Below are 24,326 nucleotides of genomic sequence, written 5' to 3'. Positions count from 1 at the left end.
TAAGTAATAAGTGTGAACAAACATGCCCGAGACGACGGGGATCTAGAGCGCCACCGTTTGAAGTGTTGGGGTGAGAATGAGCAAAAACTGAATTTAATGTATGAAAACAAAGATTTTTCAGCCACGTTTTCATCAGCAGATGGAGTTCGCTCAGAAAGTGGCGCCTGTTTAATAGACAAGGGAACGGAGGACGTGTCCAATGAGCTGTTAAAGATGGAGAGAACAGTGTTTGTTTGCATGCTGCCAGAAGTCCAAGCGAGGACTACGTTTACCGCCTTCCCAAAAGCAATCCTCTCATGTCCACCATGAGTCTACCACAGCAGTGTCTTCAGCTGCAGCAGCTGCCAGTCATTAGTTATACTGAGAGCGTAATCGGGCAGAACAGTCTGCGGTTACACGACACAGTAGGTTGCATGTTACCTCGCTACTACCAGAGCGTTAGCACGCTGTCGCGATGGAGAGGTGGGCTCATCAAGGTCTTCTCCTTGTGTCCTTTTGGGACTTTTTCTCCATCTGGTTATGCTTTGTCAACTTGTACAGTGGAGGGGGTGAACGGATATAAACGGTACTAAACCAACATTATGTAACTTCACCATTTATTTTAAATGCCTGTTAAAGTCCAGAGGTAACCACCATTAGCACTTATCCATTCGTCTTGGTTTTATACCTTTTCGTTGTGTTTTCTTTTGTTACGCATTCAAGGGAAGATGCTGTTTGCGTTTTAGATTTTTATTTGTACAGCTCTATTCAACTTTTAACAAACACAAAACGCCACCAAAGAGTGTCTGGTAATGACACGGCAGATATCAGACCGAGGATCCGTCATTCTATTTCATTATTTATTTAAGGGATTTGTTAACATGCTCGAATATGAAGTAATGGGACGGATATAGACACTGACACTTTCATACAAAGACACACACACCTTTCATATACACGAATACACATCCGATACTCTTATACCTGCTACAACAAAATGACTGACCCAACAGTCATGGCATGTACGCTGCTGATTCTGTGAAATTAAATCAATCATTGAAACATGAGCAGTGTGGAGTTTAATTAGTGAGATCATTCATTCTGTGAAGAAAGAGGTGTCCTTATTTAAGGAATAGACGAATGGAAAAGACTGAGCCAATGATGATCTCCAAGGAGATCAAAGAAGGTCTAAAGTTACCTGTGAATACCGTAACAATTAGAAGAACCCTCTGTGAAGCCAAGCCAGCGGCAAGAAGCCGAAAGTAGCCAAAGTCCCATTGTTGGGAAAACGACATGTTGCCAAAGAACACATTGACTGGCCTAAGGAGAAATGGAGCAACATTTTGTGGACTGATGAAAGCAAGATTGTTCTTTTTGGGTCTAGGGCCTGCAGACCCCCAAACACTGAATTCAAGGCACAGTACACAGTGAAGCATGGTGGCTCAAGTATGTTTCTCATACTATTCATTGCATACCAGGGATCATGGATCAGTTTGTAGACGTCAAAATACTTGACGTCATGTTGCCGAAGAGGAAATGCCATTGAAATGGGTATTCCAACTAGACAACGAGCCCAAACACATCAGGAAGCGAGCAGCGTCTTGTTCCAGAACAACAAGATTAACATTAGTGGCCCAATCCACGGACCTTAATCCAATAGAACACTTGTCGGGTGACATCGAAAATGATGTTTCCTAGGCAAAACTAAGAAATGTACACTTTTATTGATCCCTCTGGGTAAATTCTTCTCTGCATTTGACCCATCCTTAGTTATTAAGGAGCAGTAAAGCAACTGGGGGTTCAGTGTCTTGCTCAAGGACACTTCATGAACTATGGGGAGAGCGGGGATCGAACCGGCTACCTTGTGGTTATGGGACAACCACTCTGCCCATGAGCTACAGCCGACCCGACCCCAATGCTGTGGAATGTAGTCTAATCGTCCTGTGCTGGAATACCTGTTCACAGGTGCCAGAAGATGGTCGACTCCATGCAACACAGATGTGAAGCAGTTCCTCCACAACTAAATATTAGTTCAGTGGTTCACAGGGAAGCTAAATCTTCAAGCATGTTTCAGTTAATACAGTAAATGTTTGAGTTTTTATCAGCCTTTGTTTCTTCATGTTTTGATTTGGAATATAATATGCCGTGTTCCCAATGCATCGGTGTGTAGGGGAATAACCACACTGCTATTATTTTGAACACACCTGTACATTATAATCTACTCATTATGCATTATTATCACCATTATAATGCATTATAAAGTCATTAGAAATCACTCTTAGTGGTCATTTCATGCTTTAAGTGAAAGTAAAAAAAAAAAAACAATCTTCGAAATGCAAAATGATATTAAAAACATATGGCGTTATAACAGTGCTTATGCAGCATTATGAAGAGATTATACTATGTAATGTCATTCTGGTAACATGGTAAGCACATTAGACCACATGAGACGTTAATGACTTACTTAATGAAAGCCTATTATCTCACGTGGTGGTCCTCATCGCTCTGCAGCGGGGAACCCGAGGAGGATTCATTTGCTTTGCTTTTCAGCCAACACGAGCAACACTGACTGTTTATGTAGCTTGGAAAGCTGTCAGGGACACAACAACGTCGTCAGCTATTGGATTCAGTGAGGACATATTGGTATCGTTGGCCTTCTCGGCGATCAGTCGGTTTTAATTGGAGCTCGTTTCTGAGACCCGGTCGAGGATCCATATTGATGCGCTTGTTAAACAATTGGACACTTTCCTGGAAAGCTGTGTGCATCGTCTGTTTATATTTGTTTTTGTTTCCATATTTGGTTATCTGTCTGCTGTGCGCATATGCTCTATATGGATTTTCTAAACGCACACTACATCCAACTCGGCATGCAGGGGTGAGGCCGAGGGTGAATTTCCAGTCTGGTATTTAGTAACAGTTTCAGGTAATTAAGACAAATTGTAGGAAAGTCTGTGACTCAACAGATGTTTTCCAGGTTATTTTGCGTGAGGTGCTCTGTGGTTTTTCCTCCCGTCTTTGGTTCAGAGATGCCAGAAATCAGAGACCCTTCAACTTCAATGACAAGAGATCACTTCTTTTAAAACACACGTGGCTCCTAAAAGACATTCCTTGGCATATCCAAGCACCAAAAATATTCAAGTTAGTTTCCAAAACCTAAGAAATAAAAACAAAAAGGTCTTACAGATGTACATTCATATTAGAAATGTATAGTAAAATCATTGCTATGATCATTCATAAGTTACTGATCAATAACATGTCCTGCAGATCATTTTCATCCCAAAAGCTGCAGTGTGTGAGGATGTCTGTCAGTCCGCTCCATCTTCAAAATCTAGCATGGACATTCCAGTCCCTCCAGCTCTGGTGTGTCCAAACTACGGCCCGCGGGCCAACTGCGGCCTGCTGCCTGTTTTAAGATGGCCACCGGTGAATTTTTTTTTAAGAACATTTCATAATAATTAGGATATTTCGAATAATCTAATGGACTGACTTTACATCACATATCCTAATTTAAACACTAGTTATCAACAATGTTTAGTGAAATGATCTCTGTCCTAACTTCTTGGCACCGAAACCAAGATTTTACCTTTTCTGCATGTTCTGATTTTTATATCTTAATATTAGACTTACACATTTACGTCTTACATGTACATCAGGTGGGCACTTAGGTCATGAACAGAAACTAATATTTAGCATTTTCTGACTTAACTTTAGTTATTTACAGATTTGTAATTATTTTAAAACATTTTAAGTGAGCACTTTGGCCATTAGACTTTAAAAGTATTGGATTTATTTATATAAAATGTAAGAGCAGCAGATAGAGAAATACTTTTAATAAGTGGGCACAAACAATATATTATATGGTACATGGGATTTTCCGGTCTAGAAACAGATTTGCAGCAGTAATATTATACTTATTATACATATTTACTTTGGTCGGACATATTTATTCATGAGATGGTGCCTATGGCACATTTCCATCATATTGTCTTTGCATGTATGACCAAAATAAAAAATGTCAGATCATTGTTTCTTCCAAAGAAGCCAAAAGTGTTCCCTCTGATGTGAGCTCCTGGCTCAGAGGATGTCATATGTGTACAGATTGTAAAGCTCTCTGAGGCAAATTTGGGATTTTGGGCTCGACTGAGTCAGTGGTTAGCAGGTCTGTCTTTCAATCAGGGGGTTGGTGGTTCAATCCACGCCCTAGTCGATGTGTCCTTGAGCAAGACACTTAACCCTGAATTGTTCCCTGTAGCTGTTCTACTGTGTATGAATGTAACATGATTGTAAGTCGCTTTGGATAAAAGTGTCAGCTAAATGTCATGTAATGTAATGTAATGTAGTTGAATTGAAAGCGACTCTTAAGGCCAGATACTCTTTCATTGAACATTGATGGGTGTGTATCCATAAGTGATTTCCTGTGTTGTGCCGCCTCCTCCAGGGATCTACCTGTTGGACATGATCTACATCGACTCAGCCTATCCGGCGTCGGACAGTATCATAGAGACAGAGCAGCGGACCAATCAGATGAACAACCTTCTGAGGCTCATCTCTGACCTGCAGATGTCGTGTAACTATGGTAGGAGACAAGTAACCATTGCAACATTATCTGGTAGAAACATGTGATGTGAGGGGACTGACTGTTCTGTAACTTTAGCTATTTTCATTGTTTCTGTCTTTTATAATATTACGATGATGGTTAAATACACTTTAAGTTGTTTGGGTCCCTGGAAATTTTCATTTTGGCTCTGAAGTTAAAAAAAACTTTAGACCTCCAGCATTAAGGGCTATGGTTAGGAGTATTGTCCTGTCCACAGTGTATCCAGCATTAAGGGCTATGGTTAGGAGTATTGTCCTGTCCACAGTGTATCCAGCATTAAGGGCTAGGGTTAGGAGTATTGTCCTGTCCACAGTGTATCCAGCATTAAGGGCTATGGTTAGGAGTATTGTCCTGTCCACAGTGTATCCAGCATTAAGGGCTAGGGTTAGGAGTATTGTCCTGTCCACAGTGTATCCAGCATTAAGGGCTAGGGTTAGGAGTAGTGTCCTGTCCACAGTGTATCCAGCATTAAGGGATAAGGTTAGGAGTAGTGTCCTGTCCACAGTGTATCCAGCATTAAGGGATAAGGTTAGGAGTAGTGTCCTGTCCACAGTGTATCCAGCGTTAAGGGATAAGGTTAGGAGTAGTGTCCTGTTCACAGTGTATCCAGCATTAAGGGCTAGGGTTAGGAGTAGTGTCCTGTCCACAGTGTATCCAGCATTAAGGGCTAGGGTTAGGAGTAGTGTCCTGTTCACAGTGTATCCAGTGTTAAGGGCTAGGGTTAGGAGTAGTGTCCTGTCCACAGTGTATCCAGCGTTAAGGGATAAGGTTAGGAGTATTGTCCTGTCCACAGTGTATCCAGCGTTAAGGGATAAGGTTAGGAGTATTGTCCTGTCCACAGTGTATCCAGCGTTAAGGGATAAGGTTAGGAGTATTGTCCTGTCCACAGTGTATCTCGGGCTGCCCATAGTTCATCATTTTGGCTGCAGACCTTTGTTTTCACGACCAAAGTGATGAGTCCTGTATTTCATTTTCGCTGACAGTGCACCAATTCTTATTGCGTTTCTTATTTCGTATTATTTGTGTTTTCCTTTAGCCCAAACTGATGAGGCCAATCCTGCACGTACTCCATATTGAGTGACTTCTTCCAACCTTTTTTTCCCTTCAGATTACTTGGTGACCCTGCCACATGTCCAGAAGTATCTGTTGTCAGTTCACTACATAGAGGAGCTCCAGAAGTTTGTAGAGGACGACAACTTCAAGTAAGTTTGATCTTAAGTTAACCCATCCCCAGAAGATAAACCCTCTATTGTAAACACTTTCTTCTCGCCCTCTAATGGCCAGATTACAAAGAGCTTTACTGAAAACTCTGTCCACCTCGGTCACAACACAAGCTGTTCCCCAGCTCATGCTTCATGGAAGCTGGCGTGAAATGGTCGGGGGTCAGTGCACAGGAAGTGGGGCTGGAAAACGACAGGCAGCTGGTTTATCTGTCTCCACAGGGAGCTTGTTCGTCCAGCAGGCGCTGATGACTTTCTCAGGCAGCGCCTCAGATCCTCTGCTCGGGGATACGTTTGTCTGCCTGCCACATTTATTTATTTGGCACTTGGTGTCGGGGGTTGGGACGTCATTTCGGGGCTCTGATTATACTTTCTTTTTCATTTCTTATCCTTTTTCAATCTATAGTTTCACACAGGACATAATATATGCTCAAATGACACATCAGGCTTATTGATGAGTCATAGTTAAAGAGGATCTTTTGGATAATACATGTATTTTTAGACCCTAACTCAATGTTTGTGCTCAGGTCTTACTGATATAACCTCGCTGACTTATGTGACTATTAGTTTATGGTGGCTAGTGCTGACTGACTCTTCTCCTCAACTGGTACCTTTGACTCTCACTGTTGAATAGGAAGCAGGGCAACAGCCTCAATTAGTGAATACCTTATATAAAGCTCTACTTGCATGATCTACAGAGGCAACAGCAAGCCAACATCAGTACTGTATACATATGTGTCAAAGCAGGTAAAGCCACCTATAACAAGTGGACAGTCCTCGTGACGTCACCCACTGCTTTGTGGACTGTTTGCCTTGAGTTTGGCGTTTTCGCTGTTGGAATACGGCCGTCGCCATCTTGTTTTTTTTTTGCAACCGATAAACAGAATTCACCATATTTGCATTAAATATGCTAACCATAACCCATAATGACGTGATCCTTAATGTCATTGTAATGTTGTGCATTTATGTACCATTCACTCAGGAGCTCTGTAATGGATGTGACTTGAAATGTTGCAAAGTAAACTACTTATAATAATAATAATACAAATAATTACTTAAATATAAGAACAATTACAGACTTTTAAAACTACTCAAGAGTAATACACAAAAACAGTACACAAATAATGACTGTTACAGTAACAAGAGTCAATATCATTTCATATCATTTTAAGAACATTTAGGATGCATTTTCATGTCTTTTTTATCCACCTTGTGAAAAAAATGACCTTGCAGTCGTACACATGGTGAAAAACAAGGAGCCCAAGGGGAGCTGGAGGACAATCACCACTAACCCACACTGACATCTGACCGAGAGGAAACACTCGTTACAGACTTGTTAGTGGGAGGGGCCTTTCTGCACAGCGTGTGTGTGTGTGTGTGTGTGTGTGTGTGGGCGGGTCCCCAGACTGCCGTAATAGTCGTCAGCTGTCAGTCAATAACGTGCTGAACCAAGAGTCCGCTGGCCCATCCAACGTGACGGAGGCAGCAGTAAAGCAGTAAACAGCGAGGTGTTACATGATGGAGTGGAAAGATTGGCCGACATCAAGAAGATGGAAACCCATGTATGATACAAATTCACAATCATTATGGCTCAAAATGAGTTGTTCATGCAAAAGGGTCTGAAGAACTGAGATTAGCATTGATACTATTGATGTGAACCGTTCGGCTGTGTACTGTCGTTTAGAGAGACCATTCAACCGGGGATGCTCGGGCAAGTTTGGAAGTTTTAAGCATTTCTGGGGGGGATTTCTAAGATTTATGGGAGTCTGAAAGTGCAATTATTTCTCAATCTTGAGAGTTATGACTCTGTTTCAGGTTCTTGACACAGATTCAGGTCAAATAATATCCCCCCCCATCTTAGAAGTGAGTCCACAGAAACAATAACTTGCTTGTCCCAAGCAGTTTAACTCTAAATGCATTGACGTGTTTCTCAGTTGGTGAATTAAGCAAATATGTGTGTGTCTCAGCTTCAGTGAGATGGTCACAGAGCATTCGAGTTGGGACGAGAGAGAAAACAGATGCACGCATGAAACCAGGCTGATTGCATTATGTAATGTCGCCTTCTGTTCTTCTTAGGAAACAGCTCTTTGAACGCAAGCAAACCCATTCTTACTAATGAATGATGTATTTTACCCACGGTTCCTTCCACCCATGGTGTTTTAATAAATGCTTTCCACATGTGGTGATGCCAATTTCATATGCAAACAGAGCAGAGCATGGGCAGACAGTAAGAGACTTTTCCAAACTCCCAAAACCGCAGTTGGCATCGTGATGACATCAGTTCTGATGATCAAACTTAACCTTATTTCTAATAGTTAATATAGTCTCATAAAATATACTAAATTAAATTAGGATAGTAATCAATGGGACTTCATAGATTAATTATTGTATCACTCAGTGTTTTCACAGGCTGCAGCTTCAGTCCTCCAGCAGATTTCCACACATGATGTGTTCATTAAAACGGTGCCTGGGATCATTGTTCTGCTTGTATAGTGTGAGTCTCTCCAACTGTAACACCTCCTGTGTAGACAGCCCGTTAGAAGCTTCAAGGCAATTATTTTATGCAATTCCATTCAAAGTTTATTTCAGTCAGAAACTGTCAGCTGTACTGTCTCGAATGGCTTTGAAACAGTGATTTAACCACTAAGTCCTGTCTTTGGGTTTCAGCCCCAACACAACCTCCCTTCATAGCTGTAAATCTTAACGATCCAAGTGACTGAGGCATGTATTCCCTTTTTCTAACCCACCTTTTACACCAACAGATGATGAAAACTGCAGGAAATCTCATTGCTCAGTTGAGTAAAGCCCAGTGAGACGTACTGTCGGCTGGTTCTGGTTTTTCTTTAATCCTCTGGGGTGAATAAATAAAGCTCTGCAATTGGCTCTGGGACATTTTTAGATAAACTGTTTGCGGTTCAAATACAAACTTTATGCTCATACCTCTGCATCATTTACTGACTGATTAACTGTAATGAAACTAATGGAGTTGATCACAGCAGCGAGTGTGTGTGGTATTTCTGTCTTGATGCTAGTGAGTACCAGGTAATCGGTGTGTGTCTGATTGAAACCGCTTGTGTTGCAGGCTGTCTCTGAAGATCGAACCTGGCAACAGTTCTCCTCGCATCGCTTCTTCTAAAGAAGACCTGGCAGGTAAGACACACTTGTGGTAGAGCTGCACTGATGGAAACGTCCTCCATTGAATATCAGCTGTTTATTTGAATGACTTATTTAGCTTTTTTTAAGGGTCACTAAATTACATTCATTTATATATAAGAACAACAAAATAAGACGCTCCTATCTCAACCAGCTTGTCAAGGAGGGGTTGGGAGACGTTGTTTAGGATGCCGCCAACAGAGAGTCCAACTCAACTCCTTCTGCAATCACTGAGTCTTTTAAACGGGCAAGTGGTGATGGTAGAACATGTACAGCATCCTGTTGTAGAGGACCTCTGTGTCGTCCAGGTGCACTGCGTGGTACTTCCAGGAGTGTACCACCTCGGGATTCTGCCCCCTGGATGGATGCAGGGGTCAGAGGAGGCTTGGTCCTGTGGAACTTCACAATCGGCTTGTTCGGTTTGCTAATGTTCAGCTGCAGATGGTTCAATCTGCACCACCCTGCAATGCTATCCACCAGCCCTCTGTGGATAGCAACATACTGGCCTACAGACCTTCTCCTGTTGTCCATTGATACACCCAACTAAGGCAGAGTCATCGGAGAACTGCAGCAAAGAAAATGCCTCGAACCGTGACAAGGCTCCGATAGAACCGGGTCGCTTGGCATGCGGTCACAGTTGTCATACACGGATTACACGGCACTGCTGGTAACCCCCTTCAGTCGTAAAAGCTGATGTGCCGTTGCACCTATAGATCACTATGGATTGCAAAAATATTTTGCATGTCTTGTAACAACATGAAATGGAACACTTTTAGCACCCAGATCAATATGCTGGAACTGTGTATTTTGATGCACCCTACCGGGAGATTTATTGTTTTTGACAAGAGATTGTAGACTCAGAAAGTAGCCTATCCATCCATCCATCTCCTACGTAGGAGATCATCATTGTCCCTAAAACTAAAAAACTTGCCTCTCTGGGCTTTCGTATGTTCCTCATTTTACAGATGCAGAAAGTTGTGTCATCTGCATAGGGATGAAAGTTAAGAGTATGTATTATTGGGCATGTAGCAAGAATGATGTCAATACAAACTAGAAGAGGGACCTAGAACAGAACCGTGGGGTTCACAGTTCAGACATACCCAACAGTAACGGTTACGTATCGGTTTGAAAGGGAGGAGATCAGTGTCCAACATCCCCAACAATGTCTATACATATTTAGATGCTATGATCCCTTTATGAGCATGAAGAAGAGAAGCTGTTTGATTAAGGACATGCATGTAGTGCAGTGTTTAGACCATAGTGGAAAGGTAAACGATCACCCGTAGCTTTCAGCAGGTTTTCCGTATTGACAAGCCAACAGACTGATTATATTTTGATTGGGTTGGAAAAGAAAACAGCAGAGAATGAGCTGGCTGTCTTGAGTGCACTAACAAACAATCTGTATCATTTCCATCATTTCCTCCATCCTCCCTCACCTCTCTGATCTCTCGTGGTCATGGAGGTGAGGAAGCTGCAGGCAGCTGCATATGTGAATGTGTAGGCCAGTATGTTGTCAGTCTCTGTATCGATGAATGCCCATGGTAGGATACACACATTATTTTGGTATTTATATATAACTAATTCTCTCCACACAATGCAGACAAAACCACTTACACAATTTGATTCACAAGTTTATTTCTGATGCACACATAGGCATGTCTTGTTTTAAATAGATGTAGAAATAGAAAACCTAATATCTTCTTAATTTATTTTCTTAATTTATCTTCTTAAGCTATCTTCTTAATTTATTTTTAATAGAAAATCTAATATCTTCTTTATTTTTTTAAAATATATATATATTTTTAATAAATAGGAGTTCATCTGGATGTCTCCATAAGGGCATTCTCTTATGTCATACATACCCAGGAACGCAGTGGAAAACAAGCAAAGTAGTCAGACAGCTAACGTTAGCTTTGCTGGTTGAATACATTTATTTGTGGGTATAAATAAATCACAATCAAGTAGATTCATTAATACTGAGACTGATCCGACCCCATAGGGGCCGGCCCAGTGGGAGCTGAGTGGACAGTCCCATGAGGACACGTTGCAGAGGGCCAGTCCACTTCCTTTATTTTCCTTTCTTGTGTTGTGCCGGGGTTAGGGCGGGTTCATATGGAGTGGGTGATGTGATGCAGTAAGAACGAGCCAGGAGCTTGATGTAGGTCGGGGTAATGAAGAGGGATGAACCCAGAACCACATCAGGGGCAGCGCGGTGTGAGTGAGCTGGGCTTTCATCGACTCGAGTGTCAGTGAGGGCGTTGAGAGGGAATTAAAGTTCAAGTAATGCACATCCAAATCATGAGAGCATTAGTTAACAGATCTGTGAAACCATAACAATTTAGATAATTGCTTAATGAGTCATAATTTATTATAATAATAGTCAATTATTATTATTTCTTTTAAACTAACCTGGGCTGCTTCCTACTTCTCCTGTTGGAGGATTTTGTGTTTTTTTTTTTGGTCAATAAGATTGGAAAGAGATTGACCTAATTTGATAATAAGAGTAAGCAGAGATGATCTGAAGGATCAGTCTATTTAAATGTCCCTCCTCACTTGAGTCCTCAGCCTGTTGGTGTTGCAGCGGCTGCATTTTGCTGCATATGCGAGTGGATATTTACAGAAGCTCAATCACAAACGATACACCCTACCTTGTAATTACAAGAAAATATCTTTTTGCAGCTTTTGTTGGCAAAATACAGCTATTTATTGATTTGTATCCCACTTTCACCAGCTGTCGCCAATTAACCTCAATTCTGTGAGTGACTTGATGACAGCAAATAATTCATTAACAAATAACACAAGTCATGCAAATAGCACCATCATGCCCCTGTCTTCTCAAATAGCGATAACCCACTAAACCTTTATTATCACAAGAGAACTATCTCGTAATTATGAGAAAACGCTCAAGATACAAACAGAGCTCACTAAAACATTGCTCTTGGTGTTAAGAGACTGCCTTTTCCACCTGGCATTGAAACGTATCGAGATCTGAACCTGATTACATTCACTCCTGGAATTAAAACGTGTCTCCAGTGTCCACATTGGGATCCACTGGGACACGATCCTCCTCTCGCTTGGACTGGTTCACATTTAATCTGTTGAACATGGTCACGATTTGTCTCTGACCACCTCTAGGAGGGCTTGGACTGGTCGGATCAGGCATTTAACCAACTCCAGACAATCCCTCCGGAGCAACGGAGCGTTTAGTGGAAAGAGAGAGCAAGACGGGTGGACGGTCGGGTCAAACAAACAGACTTCCCCCCAGGAGACCACTGAGTGATGTTAGCCCTTGTAAAACACCGTACCGTGTTCATAGGTTACGCAGCACGTGTACTTATTAAACCGTTGCATGTAGTAGCAAGCCGGCCACGTCCAGAGCTGATGCTCGAGGGGCACGGAGAGCGTCCTGGTTTGAAGGTTTTGTCTTCATACGCTAATGTTCTGCTTTGTGTGATCACGTTAGTTCTGTTTTTATATGTAGTTTGATCTGTAAAGATTTGTCAGTCAGCCCGACTCCGAGGGAATAAGATAGAAAAATAGTTTTGTTTGGGAAGTTTGACATGCTGTCATTTCACAATGCTATATATAATAAATAATCCGCTCTATTAACAGCTTTATTCATTGATAAATTAACTTGAATAAATAAGCCTTACTTGAGCATGAAGTCATGGAGTAAGTTAACGATGCAGCTAACAGCAGCAACATGTCAGCCCGTCCTCAGGGGCCAAACATATTGATCCTTTTCCAGAGACTCGTGTCTCACATGCTGGGATGTGTTTGTAATAGTTAGGAACTGCGATTCCCTCTCTCTGTACTACGTATCACAGGAAATCATATGATTACGTTTCATGTGGCATTAATCTTTATAAAGTGACGGTCATAAGGTGCTTGTCACTGCAATGACCCGAGTCAATTAAGGAAAGATTTAAATTTCAGTTGATTACAAAAGCGTCTCTCTTTGCCAAGAGTGTGCTGAGCTGCAGCCACTACAATAAACAGCCTCAGTGAGTCATTCAGGAAGGAAACATTAGTCTGAGCTATTCCAGGGAAAGGTTCGGCCCCGGGGTGGACGTGTGGCTTCTGTCACCAGGACCAAAAGAAATACAAACTTATTCTTTCTTATTAAGACGTTTTTCTCATTGCGACGCACCATATTTTCTGTTATGATAAATTGGATTGAGATTATCAAGCTATTTGCAGCACCTGGTTTCTTACCTGAAAGCAGTGAACTCTGACCATGAATGGACAAAGTGGTTGCGTGCATTATGGAATATGGGATTTGCCATAAACGCTCCTCCTAGATCTGGCATCCAGCTGCCTGAGTTGGTTGGGGGGCCACTGTGGATTCAGGATGATGATGATTTTAACAAAGATATTACATTCGAGTGACTCTGTCATGACATTTAAGAGCGTAGCGTCCAAAGCAGGTGCCCACATTCCCCTCTTTCAGAGGTCAGGTTGATTGCCTTTTATTGGTAGAACCAACCAAAGTATCAATTTACCTTTTGTCTAAAAGTTGTCCAACAAACTTTAAATGGTAAATGTACTTGAGTGCATGTACTTAGTTATTGTTACTGGGCCAGCAAAAAATGATTGTAAAAAGTGCAGCAGACATATGCTCCCTTATATGAACGTAACTGATGAAAAATGTTTTGCCTTTTACTCGCCAACATCTGGAGGTCAAATGTGCGGTTCTGAATGGACTTGTACATATTGGTTCTGACTGTAATGATATACGATGTTTCATCAGGACAAAAACAGCCGATTGTTCCTCCTCACACTGGTCAGATGATCAATTGGAGTTACATAACATGGCAGAAACGGCCTGTTCTGGCTGTGCTGCCTGTTGTTGGCTCATTCAGAATAAACAAGTGTCGGGTTGGGTTTACTCACTCTCTCCATGTACATGTAGACATGACATGGTGGAGCAGAATGTGTGCAAGGACGAAAACAAGAGAACATCCATGTAACGGGAAGTTCATATCATATCTAACGGGGAGAAAACCCTCTGGTGGTGTGTCATTTGAATGGTTCTGTTTTTTAATAACCGATGTATGGATGCAGATAAGGAGTGACAGAAAGTTCACAGCACGCTTGTTGGCAGGACTAACGAGGACTATAAATACTTAATGCAGTCGTTCTCAAAGGTTTTCTGTCTTGGAAGAAGAACAAAGTTCACGCCACGACAAGATTATAACAAAATGGTCCCCGCTGAATCTTTATTGAAATAACCTTTTGTGACTCCTTATTTAAATAATAGACAAAATAAAGCAATTACTTTCAAGTAAACAGATTGCTCCATCAGACAAAAAATAATAAAATGTAAAAATCACTTTTGTAGAACAATGCAAATAAAGTTATTTGCATGTAAAAAAACACTAATATTTGGCAAAATTGCTTATTGTGGCTGCAATTGACCTGTTTTGCACTGAATATCTTTTCAAGATAATAACAATAAAGTGCAAAAAACTAAACAAAACAAATTCTTGTTTGTAGGAAAGATTCTGGAACGAATTCCATTGAAGATCATCTGTGGGAATGTATCTGCTTCCCCCCCACCACACACACACACACACACACACACACACACACACACACCCAACAGGCACAATGGCATCCAGCTCTCCTCTGAGGCTCACGGTACTTAACACCATGAAATGACTTGGTACAAGTCTAAATCATTCCAAGCTGAGCATAATGAACATCGACTCCCCTGCCTGGTCCAAACTGGTCACGTCTAGCTGTTGACTGGCCCCAGTGGGTTTCCACAGAGTGACTCAGAGCTTCCACCACCACATGATGCACGTGATAACTCTGATTTAATTTACCAATCCAACTCAATCCTGCCAGAAGCTGAGCAGAGCTCAGGCTGGACTGATGATAGTATTATGTGGGCAAACCTGTTAACACTTCCACATGGTCGCTTTACACAAACATTTGAAGACAATGTCCCTACAGTTAGTGAAGGGATTGGTTTACGATGTAAATAATGTTTTTTATTATTTTATTCTCTGCCTCGCTGGCTCCATCTAGTGGATCTGAAGAAAAGCTGATTCATGTCGACCTTTTCTTTGACACTGGATGACCAACCTTGCACATTAGAACACACGTTTACTGTGTGTCAATTAGTTTGGGGTTTATTTCAAATTGTTTTGGAAGTTTGAGCCACTTAAGTTCAATTTCAACAATTCAATTTCAACCTGTATCATGTAGGCATGTATGATCTGTAGCCCCGTCTCGACAACACAAAAACAGACGCTTGGTCAGTGGCCCAGCGCTTCAGACTATGACGCTCTAGGGACTGTTCCAGTGTCACTTTTTGACCAGACAGCAGCCTCTGATTCTGATGAGTGAAGCCAATGCTGACGTCTCTTAAAACCTGCATCCTGACCAGCAGGGGGCGACTCCTCCGGTTGCCAAAAAGGAGTTAGATTCTATAGAAGTCTCTGAGAAAATGACTCTACTTTAATCGACAGCATAACAATGGCACCTCATCTCTGATATTAATATTAATGGTACTGTGCTGTAGCAGTGATGACTTGTGTTCTGTGTTTCAGGTTTGTCTGAGGTCTCGGCCTCTCTGAGGTATAACCGACGGCCTACCTGCCCCGACGCCTCCGTGGGGGTTCATATCCCCACCCCCCCTCCCTCTCACCACAGGAAGAGCCACAGTCTGGGAAACAAGTGAGTAGGACAGGGCTTTCCCAAAAGTATATTCAGGATTCATGCAACATATAACATCTATCTAAATCCATGTTAAAGTGTAGAAGTATTAAATATGTTGTGTAACCTCTAAGGGCTAAACGTCCTCATCAACTCCCAATGCTCTTTAGTTCTTTTGTATTGACATGTCATTCATAGAGAATCAGTTAGTAACTGCACCTGAGGTTATGTAAAACAATGTTTCCTCAGTATGCACTGCACCAGGAACACAAGCTAGTGATTGATTGTAACGGGACACAGAAAAGTGTTTGTAGAATAATACCTGAGGAACTTAAGTATATAAAACCTCTTTTAAATGATCTTTGAAGACTACATTTGGCTTTTTTTGTAATTATTGTATATGTCACTTATTGTATCTGTTCTTTTGTGTACTTTTATCCATGATTTGATCTTCACTTTTAGCTGTTTTATTTATATTGATTGCTCTCCTGCTTTCTCTCTGTACTTGTTTGTGAAGCACTTTGTAACGGTATATATATAATAATGATAACAACAAGAATAATCATTACTATTATTATTATTACTAGTGGTATTGTTGTTGTTATTATTATTACCTCAAATTGTATTATTGATAATAATATAATTAATAACAATATAATAGGCTGCACGGTGGTGTAGTGGCTAGCACTGTCGCCTCACAGCAAGAGGGCCGCGGGTTCGATTCCCGGTCGGAGCGGTCCTTCTGTGTGGAGTTTGCATGTTCTCCCCGTGGCAGCGTGGGTTCTCTCCGGGCTCTCCGGCTTCCTCCCACAGTCCAAAGACATGCTGCAGGTTAATTGATCTCTAAATGTCCCATAGGTGTGAATGTGAGAGTGAATGGTTGTATGTCCCTACATGTGCCCTCGATGGACTGGCGGCCTGTCCAGGGTGTCCCCTGCCTTCGCCCTATGTCAGCTGGGATAGGCTCCAGCGCCCCCGCGACCCTAATGAGGATAAGCGGTATTGAAAATGGATGGATGGATAATAATAATAATAATACAGCAGCAATATTCACTATTCCGTACATGTAGCCAGGCAAGCAACCAAAAGCAACAAAACACAGGTAAACAATACTGATTATAACTATTTATTGATATATGCAGAGCAGCAATACATTTCAAGTTATTAAAGTGGTAATGTTCCATTCATCAAGCCCATATGCCATGAAGCACCGTATGGTGAGATACAACTATATTAATAGGTCATCGATATGAAAATGATCAGAAAAGAAACAAAACTCTTGTTGGAAACAATAAAGTGACCTTTGATAGAAATGTTCCCCATGAGTGTGACGCGCATATTAACCCCTTGGTGTCCGCAGCATGATGTGTCAGTACGGCATGTCAGAGAGCCGGAGCGCCACGTTTCCCATCGAGAAAGCACGACACCTGCTGGACGACAGCTTCCTGGAGTCTCAGAGTCCGGTCAGGAACGACCCGCAGAGTACGTCTGTGTCCAACGGCCTGTCTCTAGGTGTGTGTACACTACCTGTGTGTGTGTGTGTGTATATATATATGAATGCATAATTAGCTTTCTTCATAAACTATTGTGTGTTGCCTGACAGGCAGCAGTGAAAGCTCTTTTGGGGAGGAGCTGTCACCTGGAATGGAGAGGTGAGAGCCAATCATCACTCTGTAAAGTGTGCCTAGCATCAAAGTGTTTGAGTTAAGTATTTAGATATCAAGCTGAGGACAAAAACGACTTACTTTCTACTTTCATCCCATTTAAACAACATCACCACCTCAAAGTGATCACAAGCCAACAGACGATGTCAAGTTAATCATACTGTATATCTATGTCTGTCCCAGCAAGAACATAGAATACATATTTCATAGATATCCATGAGAGGCAGATTAAAAACAGATCATCAATGGTTTGAATGTGCTTTAGTTTACACACACTTCTGTTGGCGTGAGATACATTGAACACTTCTGCTTATCAAAAAGTAAAATCCATGAGCCTGAGACTGACTGTGACAATGTGTGACAAACAGGGGCCGCATGTACGCAACTCTGGGGCCCAACTGGAGGGTCCCGCTTCGCAACTCCCCCCGGAGCCGCAGCTATGTTTACAGGTACAGTGGAAGTAGGAGAGGAAGATCCCTTGAAAGAGGAAGGGCTCTTCCTTATGGGGTACCAGAGGCTAGACTCCTCATGTGTTTCATCCTTCACTGTCATCTGGAACTCTGCTTTCAGCAAATAGATTTGACTGTAGGTCGTATCAACTATATTTTGAATATATAAAAAAATACCAATCAATCAATACCCAGCCAACAATACATTTCTAAAGATCAATACATAAAAATCTAGGTTTTATTTTTATATATTTTCTCTTTTTGTATTATCCCTTTCACACACACACACACACACACACACACACACACACAGACGGCACTGCTACGTTCATAACCATTCTGCTAACTCCATACTCATCATCAATCTCACTTCCTGTCTCGACCGACCGCACACTCGCCAGCGTTACAATTGCAATACGCTGCTTGGTAATCGATAGTTCAAAGTAACCGGTAACCGTGACGACCATACGGAGCTGACCCTTTCATGACCATCAGTCTGAAACACAAGAAAAGTGTCACTAGTCCAAAAGCTGGCAGGATACTTTTAGAATAACAACTTAAAAGTCTCTGTCATTGTCATACAGTGTTGTGTGATCTCACTATAATATTGAATTCCACGTTGCTCACGTTACATTTATTTTACAAAGTGATCTCCAGTGATCGTGGAGTGGAGCCGATCGCCACCTAGCTGCTCCGTTAGCTACAAACACATCAACTAGCTATATTATCTCTCTATAAATACATTTTATGATTCAAATTGACACACGTTATATGACACAGACTTGTGATTCAGAAATCTCATTTGGATGTCTGGCTGTGAAATGAGGTTATTCACACAAACAAAAAAGGAATACACGCTCATTGAATGGCCCAGAAATATAGTAGGTTATTGCTAATAGCATATATATATATATATATATATATATATATATATATAGCTAATAGGATATTACTTTATTCATCCCCAGGGGGAAATTTAGTGAAGCAGCAGCGACCATGTTTACATATATACAATAAAATAGCAGGGCAGGACATATTAGAATTACAACTTTTAAATAATATAATAATAACATAAAATAAAAATGAAAGTGTAATACATCAGTGCAGGATGTATTTTGTAATATAACAGACTCTTAAGGACTAGTTCCTCCTCTATACTAACGAGTGACATCCGTTAGTATAGAGGAGGAACTAGTCCTTTAATGAAATGAAACCTGCTTCCTGTCGAACCATCACTGTCCTCACAGAGCATCATATTGTGTCAAACTCCCTTAACACTGGTCAGAAATCAGTTTGTTTCTCACTCAGCCCTCTTGCATCTTTTCTCCCCTTTCCAACGCGCTCAGCTCCTCTGCTGGCAACTCCTGCTACGGATGCAGTGAGGCCGGCAACGTGACTGTTGAAGGACCCCTGCGGAGGAAAACCCTGCTGAAGGAGGGACGGAAGCCCAAGGTGGTCTTTGATGCCATCGCCCTGTCACAGACATTAGAAAGGAATCATCTGACACGAGTTTTCAGCGTGACCATTTATTTGTGTGCGTTGCAGTTGTCATCGTGGACCAGGTTTTGGATCGCTCTGTCCGGATCAACGCTGACATTCTACGGGGCAAAAGCACTGAGGGCCTCCGAGAGGAAGCATGTGAGTACCAACCTGCTCTATTCACACATGGGCTCAATCGGACCGTCCACACTCTTCCTGTTTCATGTCTGCCTCAATTCTCCCTTTCAGGGGATGTCTAGATCAGCTCAGGGTTGCAGTACATGTGTCATAAACAGCTGTGTTTTCACATCCTTTGTTCTGTCACTCTGAATGCTAATGAAGGATCAGTGCTGGAGAAATAAAATAAATATAATGCATAATGTCCAGCAGCCTCCCATGAAGAAGCAGTTTAGCTTTGGATTTTAAGCCACGGCAATACGTTGCGCTTTAATTACTTTAATGTAATGTATAATGCAGTTGGCTGTGACTCTGAACTACTGTAATCCTGTGTTCAGTACAAGACCAGCCCCTGTAAGAAGGTGTGTGTGACTGGATGCATGGTGGTGCTGCCAGATGACCCGGCCAGACCCAACATCTTCCACCTCAACGACCCGGACAAAGGTCAGTGCCCATCACCACGGAGCTCCTGCTGTTTACCGTTAATGTCCCATCGTAACACGCAGCTGTTTGTGTCCCCTCACAGGCAACGTTTACAAGTTCCAGACCGGATCCAGGTTTTCAGCCATCATCTGGCACAAGAACCTGGAGGAGGCTTGTAGGAGCAGTAGACCTCAGGTCTGTTCAGTTCAGTACACCACCAGTCAGTGTTGGTGTCAGATGAAACAACAGGAAAAGATATATGGTCTACAAAGTTCTTTCCATAAATAATTTAACAATCCACAGTCTACCGTTACAAAGAGATGGTTTTGAATTTGTATTTAAATGCATGAATTCAATACTTTGTTCCCCTTATAGAGATACATAGAGTAGCCTCCGCTTGGTGTATTTATCTTTGTGCTAAATATCTGTTCCATTCCTCCAACAGATACCAGCGAACCTCATGTCCTTTGAATGAGAGCAGAGCTCCCTCAGCGGGACATCGTTGTGCCAAACCCATTTGTTTGGGAAGTAGAGACAAAATAATGGAATCTGATGGTATCCACTGAAGCATCTGGCCGTGTAGAAGAAGCTCTTTCATGCTGGGTACACACCAGCGTCCTTCATCCCAGGACTCAATGTAATGCCATCTGTGGAAAGGTCCAGTCAATGGAAGACTTCGGGGAGGTTGTTTCTTGTTCCTTTCTCTGAGCTTCATCGTCATTTGTTAAGCTGCTAAGAACATGTGAGCCGGCACATTGGGGCTTCTTTGGCCCATGTCGGGTTGCTGTGGACAACAGTGTTAGCCGAGCGATGCTGATCAAGTGCTATACGGCCTTCAAATGGTGCCCAGGTTGTTAACACAGAAAGATGAAAAAGTCCCCCCCGTTGTTCCAATGGTTGAATTTGTGAAAGTGCCATTGCAACGTGTTTCTGCATTTCAACATCCTGCCGGAGTCCGAGCCGGCGACGACGTCAAGGCACACCCCGACTTCTGAACCTGGGTCCGGAGTCGTGACCCTGTTTGAAGGTCTCATCATTACCATTGCAGAAGAAGAAAAAGGTCTTCATCAGCCCTGTGACATGCAGCTGGACTGAATCGTTCCTGAATAATAGACATCGTAGTTGTACAGAAACCATATGGAACCATGAATGGTTGGAAATGAAGACGCAGCCCTGGATCCGTCGCTACCTCAGCGGGGAGGAAGTCGTGTTCGCTGATGTACATAACAAGGTTTACAAAAAGCTAAATTCCTATTTTCTACAGAACAAATCAACACATGAAATGAACAACAGACACAATCAGTAGTGTAGAAGAGAGCCAGCTGTTGTCCACAGCAGCATGCTGGAGGGGATTTAAAGCAAGTTACAATGAAGTACCGAGCTTTCACCAATCACTTGTGTGTAAATACTGTATTTATTTGTAAAAGAGTTTATATTTTTGACAGTTGGCCATTAAAGGGAAATGGTACGATGATGCTCTTTGTTCACCACCTGCTGCAGAGAGACTGTTGGTGGGAAGCCACCCTAAAACTTAACCTGAAGGACTTTGGAATAAGGGAAGACTGCGTCAGCTTTGGTGCTGTTGAATAAGCTGCTTCAAAAGCAACACGCTTGGTTGGATTTAAAGGATGACTCTGCTTTATTACAACTTGGATTTGACGAGTTTTGGCAATAATAATAACAACATTGTTTAACTACTGAGATTTGGGAACACAGGAAGTGAAAGATTTAAAAATATCTCTGGGTCTTGTTCATTATTGAGGTTATGATAAAGCATAAGGAGGACAGGTTGGAGCTAGAAAGAAGGGTTAAGATAGAAATGAACAACAGTGAGACGACCAAAAGTCACAAGACGCACCTGAAGCTGTTCCACCATCCCATAAACACTTCAATGAATTATACGAGCACCGTCATGCTCTACTGGAAGTTCTTGACCGAATGTTGAGGGAAAGCACGTTGAACAAAGAGGCCGACAGGAGGTCCTGGAGGGATTACTCATCCCAGCTGGCCTATTTAGCCTCCTGCCTCCTGCTTTATCTTTTACCATAAACTGTATCTAAGAAGTGGGCGGAGCCATGTTGATGTCACCCATTATTTTGCGGACTACTGTTTTCATCCATCGCCATCTTGATTTTTGGGCACTACCTTCTTTTTTTATCTGGCAACTAGAAGTGACACGAGAGTGTTGTGCAGCTGAACGCAGAAGAAGACAACTGTAGAAGACATCTGAAAACACTGAAAGGGATAAACATCGCCCATGTAACAATGCGTCAATCACAGTAAGCCCCGCCCCTAAAGCATACCCTGCTTTATGCTCTGTTTACTGAGGGTATAAATCAAGAGAGTAGTCATTTTCTCAAAGACTTTTTGCAACTGCTGGTCAGTGGAGAGAATGCTTAAGAAGTTTAAGACACTTCCTCAATCGCTTCACTTCTCCAACCCTTGTTGCCTTGTCCCTAACCTGACCAAATATTATCACAGACCAAAGCCACGAAGAAAGATCCAAGTTGTATTAAATAAAAGTTATCCTTCAAGAGTAGAACTCAAAAAATGTAAATGAAGTTGAACATTTACTAATAGATGCCATATTTCTAATGTTTCCCTGTTGTAAATCCTAGTGACTGTCAGCCATTTGTAATATTATCAACTGCAGCGGCGGCAAGAAATAATTAATGAAAGACTATAATTGTCCAGTGTAATCATGTTAAGTCTCTTGAGTTGAATGTTCTTCGTGTTGTTTTTCATTAATTGTACTCGACCAAAACAATCGTGGACTGTTTTTAATTCTGTTGAAGTAGAATAATTGTTTCTCCAGTATTATTGTCCGTCTGCAGATGAATGCAGCGTTGAAGGTTTTTTAAGAAGATCATTAGTGGTGCGACTTTCTGTTCAAGCCCATTTAATACAGATCATATGCTCACATTGAATGTCTTTACAGTTCCAGGCATTCAGTGGTAGAAAGTCAATGAGCAGACTCATTTATATGGATGAAGGCCAATAAAAGCTTATTGCAGCTCCATAAGTTATGAAGTATACAGCACTTGTGAAATAGATTAACTACACAAGCAAGTTTGAAGGGTTTGCTAATTGACTTTTAAAGTCAATGTTGTGGTAACTCACTACCCTTCATAATGAGCCCGTTTCTTCTTATTGTAGCAGTAGCTTCCTCTAACCACTAGGGGTGTAAGGCCTTCCTCATACACACACACACACACACACACACACACACACACTGTACACTCCTCCTGTGAATGACTGAGCCTGTGTTTTTGTTTATTGTACTATTTTATTGTTGCACATCAGCTGAACTGCATTGATTGAAATTGTCGTGTCCCGTTTCCGATGAGCGAAAACAAACCACAGTATATATAACTTTTTTTCAATTTTTTATTACTCCATAATAATTGATGGGTAAAACGACAGTGAATACGTAGAATGAAATAAACAGCTGAACATGTTGAACTGATAGCATATGCTTTTGTTTAATGTCTGGACCGGAGTCAGATGTACAATTCAGATCTAATATCATCAAGTTAAGTGAAGGAAGTGACACGTGACCTTTGACCGTTTATCATTTCTATGAACCATGAGGTCAAACGCTTCATTTTGGGATGTTTACATTCAAGCTTGTAGGTTTTGGTGTTGGAAAGAAGACGACATGTGAAAATTCTGATGAAATGTGATTATAATGCTGTCATAATAAGTTTGATCATAGAATGTCCGTGATACTTTCTATTAATAATACATTTAAAAAAAAAGTTAAACATGCATACAGAGATGGAAGGAAACCTATTACTAGTATGGATACATTATAGGTGAAAAATAAGTGTATATTTAAATAAATATATTTAAAAAAAAGCAATGACCAACAGCATTGTCTAGTCAAGTGTTCTGTAACAAATAAAAATATTGCAAAGTCAATAAATATTGAATGGGGAATGTAATAGATTATTTTATTAGATGGTTATGTAAAGTGTATTTATATATGCAGTATGAATAGTGAGCAGGATTTATATTTGGCAATAATGGATAATAGTTCAAGTTAATTTTATTTACATGGAGCCAAGTTAAAACAGAAGTTCTCTCAGGGCACTTATCATAAAGATGGGTTTTGACTTTACACTTTATAATATTATTGACCCAACAATAGCCACCACGAGGCTGCAGTCACATGTTTCATTATTCTTTCACCATCCTTGTAAGCAGCAGTTGTACAGCAGTGCCTCCTGAATCATCACTTGTCCTCTCTGCTTACATAAATAACCATCTTTGTTTGATGAAATTCACAAGTAAACATTTGTGTTTCGAAGACTTTTTGTAATCAAGAATGAACATGTTAAAGTAACATTAAAACACATGATTAATACCGTAATCAATAGTAGAGCGTGTACAACTCTTCACTGCAAGTCAGCTAACTTCTGAGTTATAGGTGTCTTCTATAAAGCAGAATGGTGGCCAGTGTGTCACCTGATGTGAGAGAGCAACAGGCAAGACAACAGTAGCACAATAATAACAATAACAT

At 41.4% G+C, this 24,326-nt stretch overlaps 1 protein-coding gene across 3 annotated transcripts in view; it reads left to right on the top strand.

The window, feature by feature from the left end:
- The window catches only part of LOC117740467 (ras-specific guanine nucleotide-releasing factor RalGPS1-like), a 64,623-nt gene extending 41,357 nt beyond the window's left edge, over window positions 1-23,266 (top strand). The window contains exons 9-20 of one of the 3 annotated variants that reach the window (XM_034546889.1): window positions 4,418-4,555; window positions 5,685-5,778; window positions 8,879-8,946; window positions 15,507-15,633; window positions 16,973-17,124; window positions 17,216-17,264; window positions 17,645-17,725; window positions 19,072-19,177; window positions 19,271-19,363; window positions 19,720-19,825; window positions 19,908-19,999; window positions 20,250-23,266. In XM_034546889.1, coding sequence (XP_034402780.1) covers window positions 4,418-4,555; window positions 5,685-5,778; window positions 8,879-8,946; window positions 15,507-15,633; window positions 16,973-17,124; window positions 17,216-17,264; window positions 17,645-17,725; window positions 19,072-19,177; window positions 19,271-19,363; window positions 19,720-19,825; window positions 19,908-19,999; window positions 20,250-20,279 — 1,136 coding nt within the window. In that variant the 3' untranslated portion in view covers window positions 20,280-23,266. Of the gene's footprint in view, window positions 1-4,417; window positions 4,556-5,684; window positions 5,779-8,878; window positions 8,947-14,445; window positions 14,601-15,506; window positions 15,634-16,972; window positions 17,125-17,215; window positions 17,265-17,644; window positions 17,726-19,071; window positions 19,178-19,270; window positions 19,364-19,719; window positions 19,826-19,907; window positions 20,000-20,249 lie in introns of those variants that run through there. The other 2 variants (XR_004610622.1, XM_034546890.1) reach the window with 2 other exon arrangements.
- Window positions 23,267-24,326: the final 1,060 nt, after the last annotated feature.

The sequence above is a fragment of the Cyclopterus lumpus genome, chromosome 12 (assembly GCF_009769545.1).
Source record: "Cyclopterus lumpus isolate fCycLum1 chromosome 12, fCycLum1.pri, whole genome shotgun sequence".
Lineage (NCBI taxonomy): Eukaryota > Metazoa > Chordata > Actinopteri > Perciformes > Cyclopteridae > Cyclopterus > Cyclopterus lumpus.
Note: the sequence above shows the minus strand (reverse complement) of the source record. Positions and strands in the feature narration are given on the sequence as shown.